The following is an 11,732-nucleotide window of genomic DNA, read 5'->3' on the forward strand; positions in this document are numbered from 1 at the left end:
TGTATTCTGTGCCCAGGGCTAGGTAATTAGTGAATAAATCTTAAGGTGGTGTACCTGAGTTAGACATTAGGTGAGGGAAAATCTTCCATAGAAGTTTGGGCAGAGGTACATTTAAACCACAAAGATCTTTTATTTTTCCCACCATAGACATCAAACGCAACCAAACAGAACTATCCTGAAGTCTTGACTGATGTGCAGAGTGATCAAATTTTATATTGCCAAGCCCTTTTCTACTTTTGTTCTGCTAGTGGCTTCATTGTGTTCATGTTTTCCTTTTCCTCTGGGCGTGACAGGCTTCGTGTTTTTATTCTGAAACATAGCCAAGTTTGAATTTGTCCTTCCTGCTTCTCCCTCTCTATATTTCAAGTAGCTTTCTATTTAGATGTGTTTCCTCTTGCCTACATAGATGGTCACAGGCAATACAAAGCCATTTGCACAGGATAGAATTAAGAGTAAGATACACATTCTTGTTTTCTGGAAGAATCCCTACAATTTTAGAGGACTCTTTGACCCAATTGGCTAAATTTAAAGGGGGTGAATTTGCATGTATATTAGCTAGATGCTGGCAAGTCTTGTTTGCTGAAGCTTGGAAATGGCATTCCCTCAGAACCCTCTTAATGTGCTTTGGAGTAGAGACAGCGGCATGTGCTAAGGCAAGCAAAAAAATGTGATAGCGTCAATGCAGAGAAAATGAATAACAAAAATTTGGCCCAAAGAGAGAAAGATGATTTCTTATTATGAAAGGCTATAGCAGCATGTCAACATTATAGCTGCAGTTGAGATGTTTGTCCCCGTATTGCTAAAAGGCGACTTGCAAAGGCTTGAGCTCCTGTGGGAGCTGATTCTGTCCTGCTGTGCGTGTTCCATGGAGTGTGTGTGTGTGTGTGTGTGTGTGTGTGTGGTGGGGGTGTCTGTCTGTCTGTCTTGTCTAATGGCTTCATAGTTTTTCCCCATGTATGTTTATGGATGTGAGTATGTGTGTAATGGCTGCATAGTTTTTCTCTTACATGACTGTACTATAATTTATGGACGTGTAGTTTGTTGAGGCCTTTAGCTTTTGCAGACAGTGTAAAATGAATATCCTTTTAATAACTTTGCATTCTTAGGCAAGTTTATATATAAGTTTCTAACCATAAAATTGCTGGATAGGAGGTCTGTATCTTTAAAATTGTTTCTAACCATAAAATTGCTGGATAGGAGGTATGTATCTTTAAAATTGATAGACCTTGCCACATTACCTTCCAAAAAGTTTTAAACTATTTTATGCTTTCCACTGTACTCTCTAAGTGTGTATTAGCCACCTGTTCAACCCCATAAGTACCATATTGGAAGCCAAAAAACTTTAAAAATATCTGGGAATCTGATAGGTGAAAAATGCTCTCTTTGATTTGATCTTCTTTAATTGTGAGTGAGATTGAGCATCACTTTGTATGTAGATATATTGTTATTTTTTTTATAGACTGTGTATTTCATTTGCTCGTTCTGCTTCCCACTCGTAAAATTGGTCGCTTTCCTAAAGGTTTTTAAAGACATTTTTGCTTATTAAAGAAATTAACTTTGCCAGGTATTTTACAATATTTATTTCAGTTAGTCATTTGTCTTTTAAAGGTGTTGTTTTTTGCTCTGTATACTTAATTTTAATGAAGGGCAAAACTGACAAGAATCTTTCTTAATATTAAGAAAAACACACACTTACCATATTGTGCTAAAAGATCCAGCACCAGTTGGTGAACATGAGATGCTGTGGAAACTTTAGTAAACAAGGGTTCCCTGTTAACCAACCCATTGTCTTAAGTAGGACAAAGGATCAGAGCCCTTTAGAAAGGTTTTTTGTTTGTTTGTTTGTTTGTTTGTTTTAAATCAACATAAAAACCAAAAGAGTTCCCTGGTTTATCACAGATCTTCGCCCAGTTTCACCAGGTAACGAAGTATTTTAAAATCCTTCTGAAGTATTCCCTACAGTTGAGTCTTTTTTTCTGGATTATTGGTAACTTCAAAATTTGTCTTATTCTATGACCTTTATATACTATGACCTTTGTACTCTTAGTTGCTTTATTTACTTGTTTGTGCTTCTGAGAACTTCCCAACTTATGCACAGCAGCTGTTTAACATGTAGATGATTACTATCTTTTTTACAAAGAAAAAAACCCTGGTGTCTAAAAAAAGAGATGGGAGTGTCTCAGCTACATGCTTCAATTTGTGCCAGGACCCTCTTAGTATTGGCTCTCTAACTTTTCTCCATCATAGATTTTGTCATTCCCACCCCCCCCGCCCCCGAAATAGAAAGGAATGGTTTACATGCTTATTCTTACCTCCCAGGATTTGGTGGAAAGGTGTCACAAATTCACTGTGATACCATTACTAGCAGTTCTGTGCTGTAGCAGCCGTGAAACTGGACTTGGTGTGGTTACACCATGGTGGAATGTCCGCTATGGTGGAATACCTCCAAGCCATATTCTGGCATGTGTCTCTGGCCAGAGCTGAAAATACCTACACTTACGAGAACTGATAGGACATCTAGACAGATGTCTGGGCATATTTTCAGGTGTAATGCAGCACTGAGCTGAGATAAATGTAAAGGTTAGGTATGCACGGCTGGCTGTCATCTGAGAAAATATCCAGACAAACCAGTAAAGCTCATTTTATTTTATTTTTTTTTAAAGATTTTATTGGGGAAGGGGAACAGGACTTGTGGGGAACAGTGTGTACTTCCAGGCCTTTTTTTTCCCAAGTCAAGTTGTTGTCCTTTCAATCTTAGTTGTGGAGGGTGCTATTCAGCTTCAAGTTGTTGTCCTTTCAGTCTTAGTTGTGGAGGGCGCAGCTCAGCCTCAGGTCCAGTTGCCGTTGCTAGTTGCAGGGGGCGCAGCCCACCATCCCTTGCGGGAGTCGAACCAGCAACTTTGTGTTTGAGAGGACAGGCTCCAACCAACTGAGCCATCTGGGAGCTCAGCGGCAGCTCAGCTCAAGGTGCCATGTTCAATTTTAGTTGTAGGAGGTGCTGCCCACCATCCCTTGCGGGACTCGAGGAATTGAACTGACAACCTTGTTGTTGAGAGGATGCGCTCCAACCAAGTGAGCCATTCAGGAGCTCAGCAGCAGCTCAGCTCAAGGTGCTGTGTTCAACCTTAGTTGCAGGGGGCGCGGCCCACCATCCCTTGCGGGACTCGAGGAATTGAACTGACAACCTTGTGGTTGAGAGCCCACTGGCCCATGTGGGAATCGAACCGGCAGCCTTTGGAGTTAGGAGCATGGAGCTCTAACCGCCTGAGCCACCGGGCTGGCCCAGTAAAGCTCATTTTTAAGCCTCTGCTCTCTGTGGGGGAAGAGAAGGAAAGTGGGGTGATATCTGTAACGTTAGAGCTCCCTACCTAGTTTTTAAATTTTTAGGATGAAGTAGGTAGCAGTAGGCAAACTAGAAACTTTTGTTCTCTACTTCTTAAGGAGAGGGTACTCTTTGAAAGGAATTTGGGTACGCAGGTTTGTGTCACCATCGTTTGCCTAATGTTGAGCTACATGGTCTCTGCCTAAGGCTCCCAGTGACGGTCATACATTCAGCGTATGCACAGCCTGTCAGCCATCTGTGGGCCAGGAAGAACAACCAGGGTCAAATTGCTTCTCATGTTATTCAGTAAATGTTTATTGCATGATAACGTGTTTCCCAGTCCACAGCAAACCTTTTATCTTAGTCATACTCATGAAGACATGGATTGACTCCCTTCGTTTTCAAACATTTTTCTTGAGAGTCTCGTGAATATTAGAGGGCCGTCCCCCCCATTCTCTGAAGCTTTCCAACAGCGCCTTAGACATCACTTCCTCGCTCCTTGCTTGACTGAAAGGCCTCTGCTCTAGATGACAGCCTCCCTTTCCCCTGTGTGCCTGGGGCGTAAGAGGCTGCTCTGCTTCTTTCTCTGTCTCATTGTCTTGGGGGTTGGGTGGAGGGTTCCCCAGATGCCCATTGTGACTTGGGTCTTGTGGAATCCATGGTTTTTAATTTTTAAATTTTGTTGAAATTTCTGGTGGCTGATGGAAGCATTGTATCTGATTAGACCTTCCTGAATTAGTTAGCCCTTCTGAATTTGTCAGACCCTCTTATTTCCTTTTAAATAGTGCTTAAGTGTTCCGGGGTTAAAACATTGGGTTTTGCCTTCCTCTGCTACTCTCTCCACCCTCACACTAGATTAAAATGAAGACAGAAAGCAGTATTTGGGGTTATTTGAAAAGACTTATATTTCCACCAATAACATGAAAGCAGGAGACTGATAATTTGCCCTGTAGATCATACATTAAGTCCTAATGACTTTAAAATATGTCTCTAATTGGTCACTGTTTTCTCATTCATGTCCAATGGGAGAGAGACAGGTCAGGTAATTATCCCAGGGTATGGTTTGAAAATAGCTGTGAGGGGACGTGTGAGCTGCTGTGGGAGCACTCCAGGGAAATATCTAACTTGAACTTAGAGTTGAGGGTGGCTAGAAGAAGCTTCTACAAGGAAGTGCAGTGTCTCGTCTAAAGGATTGTATAGGAATTAGAAGAAACGGGGAAGAATATTCCAGGTAGATGAGAGAGGTCATGGCATGTTGAAGAATTAAAATGTGTGTGGATGGATCCTAGCATGGAAGATGGCAGAGTGACCGTAATAATGAAGTAACGGGAATGGCTGGGCTCCAGCAGGGAGAGTGTGCAGAATAAGAAGAGAAGGAAGCCTCTGGCAAGAGAGAGACCTGAAGAGAACATGTTGACCCTTCAAAGTAGAACATGTTTTTTCCCTAGAAGTACAGTGGAAGTTTTCACTGTGTGTTTCTCCATGGGAGTACTGAGTTTATGTTGTGCCGTTATCTTTTAGGTGAGTAGTCTTTTGTGGCTCACCTGGGAAGCACTGTCACATTTCTAGGGACTAAAAGGCACCTTGAGATGCCACCAGCCGTGCCAGGGGACATATTTTATCCCTTCCTGGCTGGCTGTTGCTTATTTCATCTCTTCCCAAAGGGAAGGGTTGGAGTGCAGTCAAGGACTTGAGAGGTGGGTAGGGTTTGGGTGAGGAATTGGTGGACATAGGCACTCGCCACAGCAGTGAGACCTGGTGTCGACTGTGGCAAAGGTATGAGTGGTTGGGAATGTGAATTTGTTATAGGAGAATGCTTATTCTTTCTGAGGCAGAAATCAGTTCTTTAGAAGAAAAAAAAAAAAGCTTGTTCTCTCAGATGTTACCACCAAAACGGGTAAAATCCTCCAGGAAAATCTCGTTCTTAGTACTTTTTAAAAATGAATGCCTAACTTAAATATAACCTTCTGCATAGCTTTTACTTACTACCTGGACTCACGATACATCATTCAGAACTCCTGTCAGGCCCAGCACGATACCGAGTATTACTGAATTAGGCGTTACTCTGAATTATTTTACCTCAGCTTATAAAGCCTCTAAGAGAAGGATTATGGTGGCTAGTCCTGCCCACTCCAATGGATGCATAGTAGGTGCTCAACAAAGAGTGTGTCTAAATAAATAGAGCTTCTGTTCAAGATGGGTTTTGCAAGCGCTTTCACTATCTCAGCCAGAATTCCAGCTAATAACCTTTGCCTCTCCTCAGCTCAGCTGGTATTTACTTACTGAGGAGAAGCTTTATGTTAAAACCTCAAACATGCCTTATCTTTTTCTTAGCAAGCCCTTTTCACTGCTTAGAAGAGACAGACATATCAAAATTGAGTGAACCTAGGTGTTCTCTCTGCTCAGTGGAATAGAGTCTCTCAGTTAGGTGAGAACTGAGAGTCACTTATTTTAAAGATCCATTTGAGAGCAGCCTTATTTTGGCCAACCTAAAACCAGAAATTAAAAAACCCTAACAGCTTTAATTTCAAAGGGAAATAAAACTCTGTTTTCACAAATCATTAAGCTTTTCTGCTGTCGTCAAGGTTATTGTTAAGGTTGTAAGCGTGTATATATGTGTACACTCATCCCTATTGCATTTTAAATGATTGGAACCCTACACTTGCTATTTGGACTGTGTGTTTTAAAGGGATGCTTTGATTTAAAAGGTCTGTATAGTATACCCTAAAAGCTTCAGTAAATAACTGCTTCTGAACTGTGCCCCCTCCTGATTAATGAGGCATAAACCTCTTATTTCCTAAAGTAACAAGAAAAACAAATTGATTTTTAAAGTAGTTTGACAGAATTAACAGATTCATGGGGTGTTTGCATCTTAAAGGGAATTTTGTTGTGTGACTATAATTTCCTCAAAAGTCAAGTTTAAGGATTTTCTTTTATATAACTTTCAAAGTAAATCCTGCCCAAATTGAGGAAATTTCTGGGCATTGAGGTTACAGGAGATTGAGCTATCAAGAAGTCATTGAGTTCAGCCTTGGGTTTCAGATAACAGATGTTTTCTAGAACAAATAATCTATTAGCACTACCCCCAAAACATGTCTAGGAACAATGACAAACTTTACTGGGTTTATTTAGAGAAATTTTCTTGGGAGTACTTGAGTGTCTAAGGAATGTGCTAAGACTTTCCTGATTAAAGCATTAATTATGAGGTCAGTTTGATTTTTTTTTTTTAAATTCAGTTTTAGCCACCTTTGCCTTAGATCCTGCTATTTTGATCTTTGAGGTTGTCAGTAACTAATTATACTTGTCACTTTCTTTTCTGAAGGATGGCTGTGAATAAATCAGTTTATTCCTGCAGGTAGAAATTTTCTCATACCTGAATTAGTTTTGTTGAGACTCTTTTTTTTACCCATTGTTCTTAGTGGACTGCTTAGTTTTATTGGCAGTATAGAAGTATTGGGGAAAAGGTAAGGGATATGACCCTGACCAGAATTGATAGTGATCATATCAATTTATCACTATTTCAACTCTTAAAATTCATAAGTCCTCTTTTGTCTCCTTTCTGTCCTCTGCTAAATAACCTATATCCCTTAATATTCCTTCTCTTTTCAGTCCATAGAAATAGGGGCAGAGGGACATATGTCATCGTCCCCACTTACTAGATGGGGGAAAAGAGAAAGTGAGTAACAAACCCAGAAAACACATAACCACATCTCCCCATCCCCAGCCAGTCATCTGCTGTGCTGGCTTATGTCCTGTTGACGTATCCATACCTTGTCTTAAGGGCACCCAAGGGTAGAACACTGGGTTAAATTCCTTTGTCTTTTGTGTCTCTCCTATGTGTTTTAGAGAAAGCTGCATTTGTTGGCTGGGCATTGTAAGAAAAAAGTTTTAACATACTTCATAGTTTTACCTAGCTGATGTTTTATTTTACTAGGTATTTCCAAGCACATGGCTACTAGCCCTTCCTATGATAACTAACCCCCTTTGTTCCTTTCTTTCTGCTACCATCAGTTTTGATTTTACTTAGAATGTTCTCCAGGATAAATCTCAACTCAACCCCCTGACCTGTGAAGAAAGACTGATTTACATATCTCTCTCAGAGTAGCTAAAATGTTCTTTTCTGTGCAATGCAATTGCGTTAAGCTTGGCCTAGAATTAAATAAAAAAAATACGGCTGAAATAATCTTACAAAGCATTCTTATTCAAGCTGCATGGTCATTGTTAACTCTGACCCATTATTAATTCATGGTACACCTTAGTTTTAAAATTCATTTTTTCATATTGTTTTCGTGTCAGGTGCCATCTTTCACATTTTGACGTTCTTTAAATCTCAGAGTTTGCCAAAATCAGGTGTAACCTGTTCTTGCTTGCAGTTCAAGGAGAGCTGGCTCATTAATGAAATTGTTGTATGTTGAATCTTGAATTAAAATATAAATTTAATTTTTCAAGTGGAACTTGAAGCGAAAGTCTTGTCTCTTGGTTCCTCATATTTTGGTAAAACTTCCTCAAGTCCCATCATCAAATGATGTGGAGCCTAAGAGTTGTTAGGTTATGTTTTTATGAACAGAGCCAAATTCCCCTGTTCTACAAGTATTTTCCAACTTTGAGCTAAAAAAAAAAAAAAGACTGTTTTTTTCAGCGTTGATAGCTATTGGCTATTATTAAATTTCCTTGTGAATCACAAGAAGGTGTATCTCTTTCCTTTCTTTCCAGGCTGGACGTAAAGAAAGAAGTGATGCACTCAATTCTGCAATAGATAAAATGACCAAGAAGACCAGGGACCTGCGTAGACAGGTAAGCTAGAAGAAAGTGCCGATTGTGTTCCCAAGTTCTGAATTTTATAGATTTAGTTAAAAGTCCAATAAATACTGAGCCCTCATATGTTTTATTAGGGATAAGAATTGATTTTCACAGAAAACTGTCTCTCTCTGTTCTGTTGCCATTAAGCTTCTAAATGGCTAATAAAGTCTCTTGGGGACCTGTACTAATACAGTCCCACTGGGTGGATGGAAAATTAGCTCTAGTGTTGAAAGGATGTACAGGTAAGAAAATCAATCTAAAAGGACTTGGGGACCTATGAAAATAATCTGAAGGATCTTGTGATACATACAGTAGAAACAGAAATTATAATTATTTTTATTTGACTTGCCCCATTCTGATTACACACTTACTGTTTCCTTCGATCCTTGGTGGAGATGTGTTTTCAGTACATATACGGTGTGTGCATAGAGATATTTGGGGTGCTCAATTTTCAAAGTTAGTAAACACAGAGGAAAGAATCTCTTCATTTAATGTTAAATAATTCCATTAACATTTTGGAATCAAAAATTGAGTTTTAGTTTTTTAAAAAAGGTAGCATTGATTTTATAAAACAATGTATTAAGACTTAAAAAGAAGTTGTAGTACTAATCCAGTTTCCATGCTTAGTGGAGAGACATTTAATTGTTTATGTCAGATATAAAGCTGAATTAAAGATGGAATGTGTCTTTATTTATTTTCCTTTTGGTGAAGTATTGTCAGAAACGGTTATAAAGATGGCCTTTTAGTTTTAAGGTTCAAAGTATGCTAACCCTGTTCAGATAAACCAGAAAGTACATTTTCCTCTCTTCTCATTCTTGTTTAGCCAATTAGGCTAATGACATATATTCCAAGGCTATGTACCGATTTAACCCAGAGGTGCTTTCTGTTCAGTTTTGTATTGTTCCTTAAAGATGTAAGTTTTGTAATTACCAAGGAAAAACAGATATTATCTTGAAAACTGAGATTCTGTTGCTGAAATGCTGTAACTAGTATAAACCATTACCTCCACAATCACACGCTCCCTGAGTTGCAGGTGATATAACTGCATGGATTCCGTGAGGGGTCCTTATGTAAGTGCAGCCAAACTGGCATGAGCCTTCCATTAGATTTAAAAGTACAAAAGAAAAAAAGCAATCTAGCTTCCGGGTAGAAATAAAATCAAATTTTTACAATTTAATTATTAGCTCCGCAAAGCCGTCATGGACCATGTTTCAGATTCATTCCTGGAAACCAACGTTCCACTTTTAGTGTTGATTGAAGCTGCAAAGAATGGAAATGAGAAAGAAGTTAAAGAGTATGCCCAAGTTTTCCGTGAACACGCCAACAAATTGATTGAGGTAAGTGTATTAGCAGTTTCATTAACTATAGGTAACTTGATGGAGTGTGGTGATTTTTAGTCACATTATTTAATCAGCTACAAATTTTAGGGGCTCACCTAATACACAATATGTATAAGGTGAAAGTCTTTCATTATTACTTAACATCTATCTACAACTACCATTTTGGTCAGTTTACATTAATTACGTACGTGAATAAATATCCAGTCCCTAGCCTGGAAACATAACAACTCCACTTAAGGTTAATGCTAATAAAGATAGATGATGACACGCTGAACTCACGACGCTGTAGAAGGGAGTAGTGGCTAGAAGCTCAGCCCAGGAGCCACACGACCTGGGCTTGCATCCTAGCGAATTACTTCACCCCTCTGAATTCCCATTTCTTGTCTGTAAAACGAGGATGCTGTTGATATCTATCTCGGGATTATTTTGAGGTGTATGCCAAGTTCTTTTGATAACTGAAGTTGTTATTGTTTAATTTATTATTTATTTCAAAACTGTAACACATAATAAGCATATATTCAAGTTATTAGATTTTGTAACCTTAATATAAAGCATCTGATATTTGGAAAAGATATTCCAGAGACCATTTGGTAAGTTGGTCATTATGTAGGAACAGAAAATGGGCCTTTTATGTAAAATGGATGTCTCGTACATTTGGATTTATAGTGACATTAGGTCAGGTTAATACCATAAAAATATTCCAAGGAAAACATCAGTAATCACATTAAATGCATTACTAATTTTACATCTAGTTTTCTTTGAACATTATGAATTAATTATGTACAGAATACATAGGTCAGTGTGCTATTCAAGTTAATGATTCTGGCATTTGGAATTTAAATCGAAAGACTTTCATTTTCTGTCTCTTAAGCATAAACTTGTTCACAATAGTTACATGACAGCATGAGGTGTAACCTCCAAATGTACAAAGATTGCCTTCAGGAAGCCAACCTCTCTAAGTAGCTTACATATTAGAAAATATGCCTGTGAGGCAGAGGCAGGGACACTAGCAGCCCAGGCCTTGGCTAACAGGTACCAGTAATGGCATGGAAAGGGCTCAGAGTGGCAGCTGAACCTCAGGGGGCAGCCCTGTCTGCACTGCAGCTGGAAGGCCCTTTGGGCCTATCACGTCGTCCTTAGCCTCCAGCCGACAGAGCTGACACTTGCTGAGAACCTACTGTGTACCTCGTAATATGCACAGTGTACTTTCTGTAACATTTCTCAGATTAGGAAACTGGCTTAGAGAGAGGTCACGTAACTTGGCCTGAGGTGACCTGGCTTGCATCCCTCTACACTGAGGGCTGTGCTTACTGTCTTACTGGCCAGCCTATGCCCAGTGGGGAGCGTTAGGTGGACCTGGTAGCTTTGGAGACCTTGCTCCAGGAGCTTTGTCCATGCTTCATCTTTTTATTTCATTCTGAACATTACTAACCAAGGGTCCCTTAGAGTTTAGAGTACGGTGTTCCCTATCACAACTCAGTTCTGACCCCTTTCTCACCTTTCTCCCCTGTCTGTGCCCTTCACCCCTTCATCTCCCACACAAGATACATGTTTAAAATGGCTTTTCATTGCTTGAGTCATAACCAAAGGCTTTGTAGTACCATTCTGCAAACAGTTAATTACATTTATGGTGATAGAGATACTAGAATATATTATTGCATATGTGTATGAAAAGGAAATGAGTTTTTAAAGTGTTGTGGAAGCCTCAAATTCCTGACTCAAGGCAGAACTTTATTCTTCAGTGACAAGGCTTCTTCTCCCCACACTACTTATGTATTATAATGAAACACCGAACAAGTGAGAGACTTGTTTTAAGCAAAGGTAAAACACTTCATTGTGATTGCTTTGTTAATCTTTCTTTCTTTCCATTAATTCTCTCTTAAATAGAGTAAATGTTTGTAGGCCAATTTTGGGTGATCTGCCATTTTTCCTGGGAGTTTAGGGGAAGTAAGAATGCTGTGTGAAAGTTGGGTACAGCTGGTGGTGATAGACCTCCTTCAGGAAAGGAAGTACTCAGATTCTCTAGCCAGTGAGAATTCTGCCAGATATATTTGTTCTAAAATACTGCAATTTTCTGTGGTTAATAACCTAAGGGGGCCCCAGGACTACTGCACTTCTTACCCAACTGGCTGTAAATGCAGGGGTTCCCAGGCCACCTGCACTTCTGACTAACTGGTTACAAATTTGGGGCTTCCCATGGCCCACTTCAGGTTCAATAATTTGCTAGAGCAACTCATAGAACTCAGGAGAATACTATACTACTTATGATT

The 11,732-nt window shown here is 39.4% G+C and overlaps 1 protein-coding gene across 3 annotated transcripts in view; it reads left to right on the forward strand.

Annotated features, from left to right (window-relative positions):
- CTNNA1 (catenin alpha 1) overlaps positions 1 to 11,732 on the forward strand; it is a 281,342-nt gene that overhangs the window by 229,346 nt on the left and 40,264 nt on the right. For all 3 annotated transcript variants that reach the window (XM_074313590.1, XM_074313589.1, XM_074313591.1), the window contains 2 exons: positions 8,036 to 8,116; positions 9,307 to 9,459. In XM_074313590.1, the coding sequence (XP_074169691.1) occupies positions 8,036 to 8,116; positions 9,307 to 9,459 (234 nt within the window). The remainder of the gene's footprint in view (positions 1 to 8,035; positions 8,117 to 9,306; positions 9,460 to 11,732) is intronic.

The sequence above is a fragment of the Rhinolophus sinicus genome, linkage group LG10 (genome assembly GCF_036562045.2).
Source record: "Rhinolophus sinicus isolate RSC01 linkage group LG10, ASM3656204v1, whole genome shotgun sequence".
NCBI classification, from domain to species: domain Eukaryota; kingdom Metazoa; phylum Chordata; class Mammalia; order Chiroptera; family Rhinolophidae; genus Rhinolophus; species Rhinolophus sinicus.